The sequence below is a fragment of the Trachemys scripta genome, chromosome 1 (assembly GCF_013100865.1).
Source record: "Trachemys scripta elegans isolate TJP31775 chromosome 1, CAS_Tse_1.0, whole genome shotgun sequence".
NCBI classification, from domain to species: Eukaryota; Metazoa; Chordata; order Testudines; family Emydidae; genus Trachemys; species Trachemys scripta.
Window position 1 is genome coordinate 129,280,125 of NC_048298.1, and position 16,803 is coordinate 129,296,927.

The window sequence follows — 16,803 nt, forward strand, 5'->3', positions numbered from 1 at the left end:
ACTAACTGAAGTCAATGGGACTATTCGCCCATAAAGGCAACTCCGATAAGGCCTTAGAGGATCAAGACTTTAAGAGCTGCAGTAGGCAGACTGTGACACCTACTTTTTTTTTTAACATTTTTGCTCAACCTCACTATAGGCTGCACTTCTCATGGAGGCAGAACTCCCACTGAAAAAAAAAAGTTTGCCTATATCAGGAATGCGTCAGAATCAGGCCCTTTATTTGTAACTTCTGTTGTGAATGATTTCTAAACAGACTACAGCATCACATCCAATCTAAAAGACAAAGGTCTAATGCCAACGGGAAGAATCCTGCACTCCTTTCTCAGGCAAATTGTCCCTGGCTTTGAGTTGGGCCTTATGTGATATTTCTTTATGCCATCTTGAAAAGATTCTACTTGCCTGCTCACCTGGCATGAATCATATTTTTTGGAACAGGAGGGGAAAATATCACTTTTTTTTCATTAGCATCAATCATGGTAAAGGATGGTTGGGTAGATATTGTGCATGGACTATGGAGCATTAAAGGAAATTTTTGCAAGGTTGATTTACATTAACCTCAGTGCATACAGTTTACTATCTTGCATAAAATATATTCTTGTCTTAAATAACTATTAAGTGCATTGAAAATTTGATAAAAACAAACCTTGACCGTTGACAATCAAGACTTCTCTTCCATGACCTGCTAATCTTGCCATGGTAAAGGCATGAAACATCCTTCAGTAGTGCAACAGAAGTATGCAAAAAAATAGTAAGTTCTTTGCAACAGAAATGATAATGTAGCGCTTTGATTTGAAGTAACGAATCAACTTCATTTCAGTGTTCACTAAGGTAGCTGCACAGTGCCATGTCATCAAAATGAAGACGCTCTGTCATTGTCATTCAGGAAGATTGAAATTGTAAAATCCATAACATTGTGACGCTTTTGCTTTGAAATAACAGAAAAAGAAAACATTTTGATGAAAGATGATTCTTTCCTCCTCAGTCCAAGACATAAGCCACATGATGGTTACTTAAGTAGCACTCTGTGCCATGTCAGACTCTAAGTGCCATCCGTTTTTGAAATATGATCATTAAAAACAGCGAGCCATTTATACGAATGGCCTGGGTACGCAATGTGACTGATTCGTGTGCTAAAGAAATCTGGAGTGTAAATCAAAAAAGCTTTGCAGATACTGCACACATGATTAGCTTTCAAGTTGTTTCCTCCAGTTCCCACTGTTTTTGATCTGTTGTGCACTTGGATAAAAACTAGTAACAGCAGACAATAGCCTATAAAAAAATCTCAAAATTATACCAGCGGTAGAAAAACAAACAAACAAAAAGCTGAACAATGTTTTTTCTGGGATATAAAGCACAGGGCTGAATTATTAGAAATTCTGAAACAGTAAGATTGTTAATAAAAATACTTATAAAGAAATATATCTACAATATTTAATAATTTAAGGCTCACAAAAAAACTAACATTTTCTCAACAACAAAACAAAAGTTTTCTGCTATAGGGTTAAAAGCACCAAATTCACTTCACATACTAGATAACCAGATCTGTACTGATCACAAGGGAGAAATCTGAAAGTGTTTCTTAGCTAATGTTTCTAGTGCTTTAATGAAGTCATGTTTCACAGGAAAATAAATACCCCATTCATTCTTAAATACAATTACACATATATAAAATATATTGGAATAATTTCAGTTTGAAACTACAGTACAAAAAATATCCATTCATCCTCCATACACAACCCCCCTCCCAATCTTTTAATACTAAACTTTGAGCAAGTGAATTAGTTACAAATGACCCCTTTAAAATCACAGTTTGCTAAAGTAAGTGTCTACAAATAACACCAGTTTGCACTGCAATATTTACCAGCTCCTGCATCATGGAGTGTAGCTTATTCTTAGTCTATTTTAAAAATAGGTGACCCTTTGTGTCGTGGAAAAAAGAACATAAAAACGTACTCCTGGAGATCTGTTCAATTATAAAATATAGGCTGACTTAAAATACTGTCTAAGTGATACAAAAAATTATATATATATACATATATATAATTTCCAACATCAACAAATCCTGCTGTACCTCAGAACCCAAATTCATTCCCTTCCTTACAGATCTGTTTCCCTATTGGTGTCCAGACAGAGTGCATAGAGGGATTTTCTAAGATCTAGGTTGCTTTTAGCTTTGATATTGGTTTTCTCTAAGGATCCAGTGCCATTGTTGATCCCCTCACTGTTTTCCAAGTGCACAACAGATTTGTTCAGAGAGTTTTTACTGTGACTTCTCTTCAGCTCCCCCCCAGCTGAGCTGCCCTGAGCGCTGCTGGGCTCCTCCTTGAGAATAGCCTGCTCTTCGTTGTCAGTTCCTCGGTGGTAGAAGTAGTTGAAGTTGGACACGATGACAGGTACGGGCAGGGCTATGGTTAGCACGCCAGCGATAGCACACAGGGAGCCCACGATCTTGCCCCCTACGGTGACAGGCCTCATATCCCCATAGCCCACCGTCGTCATGGTCACCACTGCCCACCAGAAGGCGTCGGGGATGCTGGAGAAATGGGAGTCTGGGTCGTCCGCCTCGGCAAAGTACACGGCGCTGGAGAAGAGGATCACGCCGATGAAAAGGAAGAAGATGAGGAGCCCCAGCTCCCGCATGCTGGCTTTCAAAGTCTGCCCCAGGATCTGCAGCCCTTTGGAGTGTCTGGAGAGCTTGAAGATCCTGAAGACCCTGACCAGGCGGATGACCCTGAGGATGGCCAGGGACATGGCTTGCTGCTGGCCCCCGTTGTTGTTGCTGGCGGTGCTGGGGGTCCCGGGCTCCTGCTGCTCCTGAGCCAGCTCGGTGCCCAGGGTGATGAAGTAAGGGATGATGGCCACGATGTCGATGATGTTCATGATGTTCCTGGAGAACTCGGGCTTGCTGGGGCAGGCGAAGAAGCGCACCAGCAGCTCGAAGGTGAACCAAATCACGCAGGTGGTCTCAATGATGAAGAAGGGGTCGGACAGGCTGCTGGGGGGCTGCATCGGGGGGGCCTCCCCGGCGGTGCCGTTCAGGGCTGCCCCGTGCGGGGGCAGAGGGGCCTGCAGCTCCCTCTCGTCCCGGAACTCGGGCAGGGTCTCCAGGCAGAAGGTGATGATGGAGATGAGGATCACCAGCACCGAGACGATGGCGATGCCCCGGGCGGAGCTGGAGCTCTCCGGGTACTCGAAGATGAGCCACACCTGGCGCTGGAACTCGTTGCGGGGCAGGGGCTTCTCCTCCTCCTTGATGAAGCCCTCGTCCTCCCGGAACCGCTCCATGGCCTCCTCGCCCAGCTGGTAGAAGCGGATCTCGTCGGCGAAGACGTCGATGGAGACGTTGACCGGCCGGCGCAGCTTGCCCCCGGACTGGTAGAAGTAGAGGATCCCGTCGAAGCTGGGCCGGTTCCGATCGAAGAAGTACTCGTTGCGCAGCGGGTCGAAGTACCGCATGCGCTTGTCCGGGTCGCCCAGCAGCGTGTCCGGGAACTGGTTGAGGGTGCCCAGCTGCGTCTCGAAGCGCAGCCCGGAGATGTTGATCAGCACCCGCTGGTGGTGCAGGGCGCGCTGGTTCTCCTCCTCCTCCTCGGCCGCCGCGGCCATGGCCATGCCCAAGCGGTGCCCGCCTTCCTCCGGCAGTACCATCGCCTCCTCTTCGCCCCCTCCCGGGTAGGGGCGCGGCGGCTGGGGAGGAGCAGGCGGCGGCGAGGCGCCCCGGGGAGCGGGCACCCTCCGGCTGGTGCTGCCGGTGCTGTCGCTCCTGCTTCTGCAGCCGCCGCTGCCCGCCCGGGGCTGCTCCTGCTCCGGGGCGCCGCTGCAGTCGTTCAGCCAAGCAGGGGCGGCGGCGGAGTTGGGGATGTGGAGCAGGTCGCCCCGCCGCCGCGCCCGGCCGCCTCCAGCATCCTCGCCCCCTCCCCCGATGGCCGTGGCGCCTCCGTTCTCCAAAGTCACCAGCGCGATCTCCATGGGCAGCGGCGGGAGGGTGGCGTGGGGCAGGCGGCGGGCATGCTGCGCTCCCCTCCCTCCGAGCCGGCCACCTCCGGGCTGCCCCCGGCCGCCGCCTCCGGAGCGCTAGTGCGCCGCGAAAGGCAGCCCAGCCGAGCCCCAGGGAACCGCGCGGGGACCCGGATATGAACGAGCGAGCATTAGGCTTGACGTCAAAGAGGATCCCTTCTTCCCCGCGCCCCCCAATGCAAACAACCAGCAGCCTCCCCGGTTACCAGGCTACAGCATCCCTGCCTGACAAACACAGCCCGCCCCGGCCAGCCGCCCTGCCCCTCGCCCAGCCCTGCCCCTCGCGGCGGCGGCCCCCGGGGGACAAGGGGATGTTCCCGTGCCGTGCACATTCCTCCCTGGAGTGGTAACTGCCCGGGAGTCAGGGGAGCTGAGCGGGGAGAATGGCACTACAGGTAGTTGACTTCACCGTGGAAATTCTCCCCCTCGGATCTCAGTCACTCTGAAGCAGATCCAGGGGAATCAGTGGATCTACTCCGGGTTCACACTGGTTTCACTGGGATCTGAATCTGGTCCATGGGGGGGTGGGAAAGGGTTCTCCATGGAGAAATGGCAGGGAAGAAGAAGGGCAAATATGACAAAACAGGGAACCATTCTCGAGCTCCTTACTCGGCAAAGTTCCCACTAGGATCCATGGGGCAGCGATCGCAGTGGGCTTTAATGAGACTATAACCATCCAGCTCAGACCCAGAGAAAGTCTCCTTTCAGTTACAGATCCATTGATGCCGGTGCGTGTAACGGGAGAAATGGGTTGATGAGAGAAGGGTCGGCTAGACAGGACCCAGAACCGCTGTAATAATGTGATGCAAGAAAGGACATGGAAAATTGTATCTCGCATCAAAAGGGGGTATTTTCCCTTTGTGGGGTAAATGAGCGATTGAAGTTATACTATTAAGCCTGTCCTACAGTGAATGTATAGACATCGCCCCCACACCAAAACACACACATGCTCCCTCTCTCACACACATGCCTGCACACACAACCAGTTCAGGCTGAAACAAAGGATTATACTGGCTGTCCCCATTCATGGATTATTCGTTAAAAGGATTTTATACAAAGAGGTCTGTAAAGTCTCTCCGGCTACAAAACCCCATTTACACATAATGAAAATCATAATCAGAACACACTTTGGGGATTCTTTTGGCCTTTCGATTTTTTTCCAAGTTCAGACAGAACAAAGAAATGGGGTGTTGGAGCCTACCCTGCGTTTGCTTAGCCTGCAGAAGACAAGAGTTGATATCTGTTTCAAAGCCCTCCGAAGGAGAAAACAAAATATTTTCATCCGAATACATTTCTATTTAGGATTTCAGCATGTCAACACCATTGATCATGTTTTCCATTGACATACGTTCTTAATCCACATCAAAACTTTGTAAATGTCAATAGATGCAAATTTATTAGATAAAACGGATTGAATCTGTTTTCTACCTTGTCACACTGAGTGGAATCAATGCTAAGATATTATTTGTTTGCCATCTTCAGTACATCTCCTCAATTTCTATATGGGATTATAATAAATATGTATAAGAATATTGTAATATTCAGTATTTTACAATGTGTTGTACCTATTTTTTAACTGCTGTGGATTTCTGGGGTTCTGAAATAATCAGGAGTAAAATATTTAATATTAAAGTGGAAAACCATTTTCCTTCCTCTGCTATGCACCACTGCAGGAACATTATTCATTACTGCATCCTTTTGTTATATTCATGTGGCTGTATAATGATGTGCCTCGTTTCACGGGGATTAATTCATTTCCACTTAATGTAAAATGTTATCTCTGTACATAACATATGCCCACACATATTAACCATTCCTGAAATAGAAAAAAACATAATTATATTAAATGGTTGTCATTAGTGATTATTTCCCATTGACACGGTCCTGTTCTATAATTTGCCTCCCAGAGCTAACACAATATCAGTGACATGTAAGGCTATGCAGCTATAACCTAGGGTCCAATTCTGCAAACACGAGTGACTTTGCTCACGTGAGCAGTCCCCATTGAATCCAATAGGACTACCAGCCCAGGAGCAAAATTGTGTGTGTATTTGCAACATGGGGCCCTTATTTTGCAACACCAATTATTTAGATAATAATTCAAACCTGCAAAATGTATTGTAATACCTTCTGGGATATTATTTATTGCTGTGTTTGCTATCAAACAGACCTGCAAATAGCACCCAATTGGTAGCAAAGATACCTGACTCTAGCCTCCCTCCAAGAGAATAATAATCCCATTTCAAAAGGATATATCACCAGAAGTTAGCCCAGATCTCTCCGAGTCAGTCCCAGTGCTACTATTGAATCACAGGAGAGGAAAGAAATTTCCACTGTTTCCACTTTGGTGCCATGGAGCTAGCAGGCATACTCCAGAAAAGAGCTCTGGTATCTGGTCATCACTGTATACACTTTTTTCTACACCCACTCATGAACCTCTCCCCTTCAAAAACTCACTCATACATACCCACAGACACACATCCCTGCTCACATTCACCCACTGCTACACCCATCCACAGATACATATAAGTTTCCCAATACACCCACCCATACCCAGACACATCCATCCATGTATGCTTCCATGCATGCACTGTATTTACATGAACACAGAAATCCACTACACCTCTGCACTTACCCACTCACATAGGTGTATGAATGAACCTCCTAACACAAATGCCACACACACATCCTATCCTCTTTAAACAGTTCTCCCACATTGCACCCCCAGTAATCCATCCATGGCATTAGGTACACCTTGACAAATACCCCAAAAGATATCCCATACATACCAACCTTCACCCTTTCATACACACGTCACATACAGATCCACACTCATGCATATTCTTGAAGCATCCACCTATACTCACCCCCAGAAACACCCTCTGCAATTCTTCCCCTCCTCCCCCACCCCTGCCCCACTTAACATACACAGTGCAGTAATACTGTGGAGATCACAGCCTTTCCTGGCACAGCATCTAGGGGTTGATACCACTGCCTCTTTTGGGGAGCCGGGGGAGGAGAGAGTGGGGGAAGGACAGGCAGGTTTCTGCCTCTCAGAGTGTTCTGTCTTAAACCCAATCAGGGGTGAGAGAGAGCGCACTCTGTGACACACTGTACCAGCATTTATCTGATGACCGTAGGAGTTTCTACAGAATTTAAGCTTTCATTTGAAACAAAGTTCTAGCCTTCACAGTTGGGAAGGTAACCTTCTGAAGGTGAACCGATGCAGTGCTGTTTTCCTGCTTTTGGAGGCAAATGGGAATTATAGCACTAAAAGAGAGATAAGCTGTCTTCATTTAGCTCAGGTAGGGTGTTAACTCTGAAACCTAATGAAGGAAATTAAAATGGCAACATCCTTACCTCTTGCCCTGCTGATCATTTTAGCAGAAACATCCAACTTCTTTGGGATTGTGGGCAATGTTTGGGTAGAACACAACTATTTCTCTCTCCCCCGACCCCCACCAGCGTCCCAGTTTAACCATCCTGGGAACCCTCATGTCCTTGTACCATTGAGTCTGGGTCCCCTTCCTCTATACAGGGCAGGTTTTCAGGATGTTTTATGTGAGGGGGACATGATGAACAAGCAAGGAGGTGACTGGAAGCAGGGAGCAGCTCTTGTTCAGGACCCCCACATTTCTCAGTGCAGTGAGCAGTGGCTGTGTGGCTGAATGCTTTCTTGAAGGGTAGTAGTGTCTATGGAAACCCCAGGCAGAGGACATTGGATAGGGAGGGAGGCATGGAAAATAGGCTGACTTGTAGATAGAGTAGTAGTGCTGCCAATATTTTAACAAGGGGCTTTCTCAGATATGTTCCACTTCACTCAGTGATACATGTGACATTCCTTGGATATCATAACACCAACCACACTCTCATCCATACCAAAACATTCCATTCCTTCCAGCTCCATCCATGCGTCAAAGGAATCAACACTTTTCCACTCTCAGTTTGTCATACTTCCTGCCTCAGAGAGGTGCTACTACATGGCTCTCTTACCTGTTCCTCACAGCAGGAGCAGGTGGATTGACTTGTGGCCTGGGTAACAAACCTCCTCTGGTGGTTGGTTGGCTGGTAAATGGGATTCCTCTGGTTCTTTAGGTGGGCAGGCCCCTTCTGACTGCTGCTGGTTTCCCCGGGCCAGGGGGATGCACAGGGAAGAGCAGCTTCTTCCCCTTTGCTAAGAACAGAGGGAAATGCCTCCCTTTTCCTGGTTTCAAAGAGTGCTACTTCCCTGGAGCACTCCCTCCCACTGGCTTGTGAGATGAGGCCTTGCCAGGGCGGAGAATCTGAAGTGTGGACAGGAAGAGGAGCCAGTGCCTGGCTGAGGCTCCCATCCTTTCCCACCAGTGCCTTGGAAAGGCCTTCCCATAGCAACAGTGCCTGAGAAAGAAAAAAAAGGTATCCCAGCTGTGATACCTCAATCTCCTCTCTAAAGGCAGGCCTGTACCCAACCCATTGTCTCCCTATACTCTCGCATACATCCCTCTGCCAGCTCCCTCCCAGGCACAGATAAATAATATAATCATACATAGATTTACCATTGAACCTCTATTTTGAAAGGTCTATATTTTTCTAAAATACAGGGAATTGCACAATGTTCCATGGAAGGATCCCCGACTCCAAGCATCCATCTTTACTTGTTTTTCAATCAGTCCAGAGTCTCCACCCTGGCCACATTCTCCATCGTGGTAGAAATGGGGATGGGAAGCATGTACTAGCTTCACAGGTCGTGCCACCTAGAGCTGGGCAAAATCTTTCAAATATTTGACCATACCAAAACATTGAGCGACTTATCAGCTTCACCAATGTGTTTGTGTCTAAAACTGATTTTTTTTAAAGTCAGTACATTTTGTTTTGATATTTTCTAATCGAAAGATGTCAATATTTTGATGCAAAACAACGTTTTTGTTTAGAAATTCCCTTCCATTTTATTTTTTTTAATTAAAATCCTTTACAAAATTCTTGACATCTAAATGAAATGTTTGTTATCCCAAACAATTTTTTAAAACTTTTATTTACTGGTAGTTTTGAAAAAAAATGTTTTCAGACCAACCCAAAACATTTTTAAAAAATTTTTCAGAATTGCCTGTGAACCAACCCCTGCTCCCACAACCACCAGCCTCTTGCACAGCTCAAGTGCCCCCTGCCCAGCCCTACACTCTGGACACATACACAAATAATTTTGTTTTCTTGGCTATGAATCATCTTGGGGAGACTAGCTGTTTCCAGTTTCATTTACTTGTGTGCCCATGTGCTCTTCCCCTTGATGCATCCCATCCTTACTAGTGCTGCAAAGAAATACACATGACACTGAGCTGTAACTAGCCCTGCTGAGCTCTCTCTTGATGTTGATAAGCTTTTACCATTGACCTCAGCTGGTGTAGGGGTTGGAGTGAGAGAATGGGCCTCCATTGGTAGGTGAAGTGGGGGGCAGGGTCAGCTGCAGAAGTGAGGATCTACTATACCTTCCCCCTTGTTTCCTCTCCATTCATGCCATAGCTGACGTATAAATAACATGTCCCTCCTGGGTAAGGAAGCCATTTGAAGCAGAGAAGCTGCTGAAGGGGTTAAAGGCAAATCCATGCCCTCCCTTTGTTAATCCTCCAGCAGCTTGATCCTGTGCTGTGATGATTCAGGCCACAGAGAGAGAGAGAGTTTCTGCAAACTGCCATAGTCCCTGAGGGAGACCCCTATGCGACTCTTATTTCCTGTTCAGGAGGATTAAGTACAAGGCCATTGACAAATCACAGTAAACATCTGTATTTGAGCACTCTCTCCATCAAGGCCTAATCCACAAAGAAATTCATTAATGAATTCAAGACATTCACACTGTTCTATCTATAGCGTCTGGCTGATCCATTTTAATGTAAGCTGTGCAGATGTGTATTTCTGCACCACTGATTTTTTATTTATTTCATGTGACAATCTACTAAGTTACCCTCTTTGTCCAATGAGATGCAGAAAACTGCTGTGTAGATGCATCCCTTTGCTTTTGGACTGTACACTGCATCACATACATTGATAATAGCTGAAAAGCTCTGAGAATTATAACAAAGCCAGCTGGTGTTCCTATCCTTTATATTTCCGTTCTTTAGCACCTTACCATCATTTATTATAGTATATGGAAAAGATTTAAAATCAAGATTTATTTTATTTTCTGTATTTTGCTTTGATTAAGATTATAATTCCTCAGGGATATTTTCTTTCTTAAACTGAACATTAGGCTAATGTTCTGGTTAATTTGGTACATTATGGCCAAAATGTCTAAACTTGAACATTTTTTAGGCACACATTAAAAAAGCAGCTTGATTTTTCAGAAGTCCTAAGACCCACATCTCCCCTTGACTTGAAGAGCAGCAGTGAGTGCCCAGAACTTCTGGAAATCAGGCCACTTACATACACTTATATAGTGATTTTTATCCAGAGAGCTCAAGGTACATATGAAGGAAGACCTAATGAGCCCCATTTTACAAAGGGGAAAATGGAGGTACACAGACATGAAGTGATTTGTCCAATATCACACAAGAATTCAGCAGCAGAGCTGGCAATAGAATGCAGATTTCCTGATCCAGTGTCTTACGCACTGGCCGACCCTGCGTCTTAAAACAAAACAAAAAAGAAATAGAAAATTTTTAAAATCAGGCCATCTATTACACTAGAGTGGTTCTTCTAGGTACTATCTTCTGTATAGGCCATATTTCAATATCATCCTGCTCCCACTGAAGTCTATGGGAGCTTTGTCACTGATTTTAGAAAAAGCAGGATTGGGCCCAGGGACTATTACAAATCCGGCTGTTACCGAGTATTTTCCAATCCATTCTCAAAGCTTTGGCCTCCACCAGAAAGCATGAATCATTCCGACTTGCAAACACGTGCCTGATTTTTTTAATCTCCATCCTTTTGCTACTTACAGTATATTGCTGTGATGTAATCTTTAACTCTAGGGACATGACATTGAAGGGAAATTCACATTTTTTTGCTTTTTTTTTTAAAAAGAAAAATTGCCAGAAAAATAAACCTCTACTGTCAAGTTTCAGCTGTTGCCACGTGACAGGATGCCCAACTCTGATAATAACAACTTTGATCACCCAGTTTAAATTTAAAAAGTTGAGTACTGCAAATAAGGAGTTCATGATCACTAATTTAGTCCTAAGTGGAGCCCAGGATCTGGTCCAAGAGGTAAATATAGCTGGACCGCTTGGTAATAGTGACCATAATATAATTAAATTTAACATCCTTGTGGTGGGGAAAACATCCCAACATGGCAACATTTAATTTCAGAATGGAGAACTACATAAAAATGAGGAAGTTAGTTAAACAGAAGTTAAAAGGGATAGCACTAAAAGCTGCATGGAAACTTTTTAAAGACACCATAATAGAGGCTCAACTTAAATATATACCCAAAATTAAAAAAAAAAACCTAGTAAGAGAACCAAAAAGTGCCAGCATGGCTAAACACCAAAGTATAAGAAGCAGTGAGAGGCAAAAATGCACCCTATAAAAAGTGGAAGTTAAATCCTAGTAAGGAAAATAGACAGGAGCATAAACTCTGGCAAGTGAAGTATAAAATATAATTAGGGAGGCCAAAAAATAATGTGAAGAACAGCTAGCCAAAGACTCAAAAAGTAATACATTTTTTTTTGTTAAGTACATCAGAAGCAGGAAGTCTGCTAAACAACAAGTGGGGCCACTGGACTATTGAGATGCTAAAGGAGCACTCAAGGATGATAAAGCCATTGCAGAGAAACTAAATTAATTTTTTGCGTCAGTCTTCATGGCTGAGGATGTGAGGGAGATTCCCAAACCTGAGACATTCTTTTTAAGTAACAAATCTGAGCAACTGTCCCAGATTGAGGTGTCATTAGAGGAGGTTTTGGAATAAATTGATAAATTAAACAGTAATAAGTCACCAGGACCAGTTGGTATTCACTCAAGAGTTCTGAAGGAACTCAAATGTGAAATTGCAGAACTACTAACTGTGGTTTGTAAGCTATCATTTAAATCAACTTCTGTACCAAATGACTGGAGGATAGCTAATGTGATGCCAATTTTTAAAAAGGGCCTCAGAGGTGATCCTAGCAATTATAGGCCGGTAAGCCTGACTTCAGCACTGGGCAAACAGGTAAAAACTATAGTAAAGAACAGAATTGTCAGACACATAGATTAACATAATTTGTTGGGGAAGAGTCAACATGTTTTTTGTAAAGGGAAATCACCAGTCTACTAGAATTCTTTGAGGGAGTCAACAAGCATTTGGACAAGGGGGATCCAGTGGATATAGTGTACTTAGATTTTCAGAAAGCCTTTGAGAAGATCCCTCACAAAGGCTCTTAAGCAAAGTAAACTGTCATGGGATAAGAGGGAAGGTCCTCTCATGGACTGGTAATTGGTTAAAAGTTAGGAAACAAAGGGTAGGAATAAATGGTCAGTTTTCAGAATGGAGAGAGGTAAATAGTGGTGTCCCCCCAGGGGTCTGTACTATTCAACATATTCATAAATGATCTGGAAAAAGGGATAAACAGTGAGGTGGCAAAATTTGCAGATTATACAAAATTACTCAAGATAATTAAGGCCAAAACAAACTGCGAAGAGCTACAAGAGGATCTCATAAAACTGGGTGACTGGATTACAAAATGGCAGATGAAATTCAATTTTGATAAATGCAAAGTAATGCACATTGGTAAACATAATCCCAACTCTACAAATAAAATGATGGGGTCTAAATTAGCTGTGACCACTCAAGAACGAGATCTTGGAGTCATTGTGGACGGTTCTCTGAAAACATCCACTCAATGTGCAGGGGCAGTCAAGTTGTACCCGCTTATTATTAATTATTATTACTATTACTGTACTATTATTATCATTATTATTATTATTATCTGACCATAGCACCTAGTATGTCAGGGATGTATTTGCTCTAGCATTGATATGGGTATATCAGAAAGCTGATTAGAAAACTCTAATTTCAGAAATCTGCGAGTCAGCAATGACTAATCACCCTTAGGCAAAAATTCTCTATGCAAGTTTTCAGGAGAGGGATAGCTCAGTGGTTTGAGCATTGGCCTGCTAAACCCAGGGTTAGGAGTTCAATCCTTGAGGGGGCCACTTAGGGATCTGAGGCAAATCAGTACCCGGTCCTGCTAGTGAAGGCGGGGGGCTGGACTTGATGACTTTTCAGGGTCCCTTCCAGTTCTATGAGATAGGTATATCTCCAAAAACCCAAGAAAATTGGAATGCAGTAAATACAGGTTTGTCATTTATGGGCTATGGATGGGATTTCCAAAGGTGTTTAACTTCCATTTAAATTACTTTCAGTTAAGCACCTAGATGCTTTGAAAATCCCACTAGACACTAGCTGCATCTTTAAGTGCTTAAATATCTTTGGAAATGAAACTGACCCTAAGTGACTTAGGAGCACTAAAGAGCCATGCAGGCTTTTTTAGAAAATCCCACCCACATGTCACAGCTGATGTACAGCAACACTGACTTTCAATGGATCTGTGCCAATTTATACAAACCCAGGATCGAGCCTTATATGGGATTTTATGTAACAGTACGATTTAATAGTGTAGGCGGTTATCAATGATAGGCCTTGGCTACACTTGCGAGTTACAGTGCAATAAAGCCGCCCACAGTGTCGTACCTCACTCCCCGTCCACACTGGCAAGGCACGTACAGCGCTGTATCTCCCTGGCTACAGCGCTGCAGGTACTCCACCTCCCCGAGAGGAATAAAAGATGCAGCATAGTGACTACAACTCCCGGGTGTCAGTGTGAATGAGGGGTTAACTTGCTGCACTGTGATAATCCCCTTATCAAGTGGCCACTCTTCTCATTGTTGTGATCGGCTCCAGGCAAGGCCACCCGGGGGAGGGGGAGGGCAAGTGGGGCAATTTGCCCCAGGCCCCGGGCCCCGCAGGGGCCCCGCAAGCCCTGGCCCAGCGGCGGTCTGGATCTTTGGTGGCATTTCGGCAGCGGGAGGCCCTTCAGTGCTGCCAAAGACGTGGAGCGACTGAAGGGTCCCCTGCCACCGAAATGCCGCCAAAGTCCCGGACCGCCGCCGGCTGAGTACAAGCACCGCAGCTCCCCCACTTTGCCCCAGGCCCCCTGAATCCTCTGGGTGGCCCTGGCTCCAGGAATGCAGAAGTGCCATTTCAAAGCTCCGTACCAGAGAGAAAAAGCAAACATTTTGCTGTTTGCTTTGAGTGAGTGAATGAGAAGCAGGGGGGGGGCAGAACTTGCAAGGCAGCGCTGACACACTCTCAGCACCCCAAAAAACACTCTCTCTCCCCCCACACTCCCCCTGTCAGACCCCATCCCATCCTACCCTTTTGAAAAGCACATTGCAGCCACATGAATGCTGGGATAGCTGTCCATATACACCGCTCCCAATGCCGCTGCAAACGTGGCCACGCCAGTGCGCTGTCAGCTGTCAGTGTGGACAGACTGCAGCACTTTCCCTACTCAGCTCTACAAAGGCGGGTTTAACTCACAGCGCTGTACAGCTGCAAGTGTAGCCAGACCCTTAGTCTAAATCTCTTCCACTTCTGAGTGGAAAAATAAGTAATGGTAATAATAATCAGTAACAACAATTATAAATGGGAAAAGTGCTTGCTCTAAGAACTGAGCAATGGCAAGTGGGCTTCATTGCTAAAAAGTAGGACTGTTGATTAATAGCAGTTAACTCACGCGATTAACTAAAAAAAATTAATCATGATTAAAAAAATAATCGCAATTAATCACAGTTTTAATCATACTATTAAGATACCAATGGAAATGTATTAAATATTTTGGATGGTTTTCTACATTTATATATATAGTATTCTGTGTTGTAATTGAAATCAAAGTGTATATTATTTTTGATTACATTTGATTATATTTGCACTGTAAAAATGATAAACAAAAGAAACAGTATTTTTCAATTCACCTCATACAAGTCTGTAGTGCAATGTCTTTGTCATGAAAGTGCAACTTACTGATATAGATTTTTTTGTTACATAACCACTCAAAAACAAAATAATGTAAAACTTCAGAGCCTACAAGTCCACTCAGTCCTCCTTGTTCAGCCAATCGCTAAGACAAACAAGTTTGTTTACATTTACAGGAGATAATGCTGGTCTTTTCCTATTTACAATGTCACCAGAAAGTGATAACAGGCATTTGTATGGCACTTTTGTAGCTGACATTACAAGGTATTTACGTGCCAGATATGCTAAACATTTGTATGTCCCTTCATGGTTCAGCCACCATTCCAGACGGCATGCTTCCATGCTGATGATGCTTGTTAAAAAAATAATGCATTAATTAAATTTGTGATTGAACTCCTTGGGGGAGAATTGTATGTCCCCTGCTTTGTTTTACCCACATTCTGCCATATATATCATGTTATAGCAGTCTCAGATGATGACTCAGCACATGTTGTTCGTTTTAAGAATACTTTCACTGCAGATTTCACAAAACACAGAGAAGGTACCAATGTGAGCTTTTTAAAGATAGCTACAGCACTCAACCCAAGGTTTAAGAATCTGAAGTGCTTTCCAAAATCTGAGAGGGACGAGGTGTGAAGCATAGAATCACAGGACTGGAAGGGATCTTGAGAGGTCATCTAGTGCAGTCCCCAGCCTCATGGCAGGACTAAGTATTATCTAGAGCATTCCCGACAGGTGTTTGTCTAACCTGCTCTTAAAAATCTCCAGTGATGGAGATTTCACAACCTCCCTAGGCAATTTATTCCATTACTTAACCACCTGAGAGTTAAGAAGTTTTTCCTAATGTCCAACCTAAATTATAGTAAAGAACAGAATTGTCAGACACATAGATTAACATAATTTGTTGGGGAAGAGTCAACATGTTTTTTGTTTTCTACTAGAATTCTTTGAGGGGGTCAACAGGGATATGGACAAGGGGGATCCAGTGGATATAGTGTACTTAGATTTTCAGAAAGCCTTTGACAAGGTCCCTCACAAAAGCTCTTAAGCAAAGTAAGATTGCTGCAATTTAAGCTCATTGCTTCTTGTCCTATCCTCAGAGGTTCAGAAGAACAATTTTTCTCCCTCCTCCTTGTAACAACCTTTTATGTACTTGAAAACTGTTATCATGTCCCCTCTCAGTCTTCTCTTTTCCAGACTAAACAAACCCAATTTTCTCAATCTTCCCTCATAGGTCATGTTTTCTAGAACTTTTATCATTTTTGTTGCTCTTCTCTGGATTTTCTCCAATTTGTCCATATCCTTCCTGAAATGTGGCACCCAGAACTGGACACAATACTCCAGTTGAGGTCTTATCAGCACTGAGCAGAGTGGAAGAATTACTTCTTGTGTCTTGCTTACAACACTCCTGCTAATATATCCCAGAATGATGTTTGCTTTTTTGGCAACAACCTTACACTGTTGACTCATATTTAGCTTGTGGTCCACTATGACACCCAGATTCCTTTACGCAGTACTCCTTGCTAGGCAGTCATTTCCCATTTTGTATGGGTGCAACTGATGGTTCCTTCCTAAATGGAGTACTTTGCATTTGTCCTTATTGAATTTATTTCAGACCATTTCTCCAGTTTGTCCAGACCACTTTGAATTTTAATCCAAAGCACTTGCAACTCCGCCCAGCATGCTTTCAGAAGTCTTAAAAGAGCAACACTCTGATGCGGAAACCAAACCACCAAAAAAGAAAATCAGCTTTCTGCTGGTGGCATCTGACTCCGATGATGAAAATGAAGATGTGTTGGTCCGCACTGCTCTGGATTATTATCGAGCAGAAACCGTCATCACCATGGACGCATGTCCCC

General features: G+C 44.2%; 1 protein-coding gene across 1 annotated transcript in view; it reads right to left on the bottom strand.

The window, feature by feature from the left end:
- The window catches only part of LOC117884448 (potassium voltage-gated channel subfamily A member 5-like), a 28,307-nt gene extending 24,656 nt beyond the window's left edge, over positions 1-3,651 (bottom strand). The window contains exon 1 of the mRNA XM_034784863.1: positions 647-3,651. Within this exon, the coding sequence (XP_034640754.1) occupies positions 2,101-3,651 (1,551 nt within the window). The 3' untranslated portion in view covers positions 647-2,100. The remainder of the gene's footprint in view (positions 1-646) is intronic.
- Positions 3,652-16,803: the final 13,152 nt, after the last annotated feature.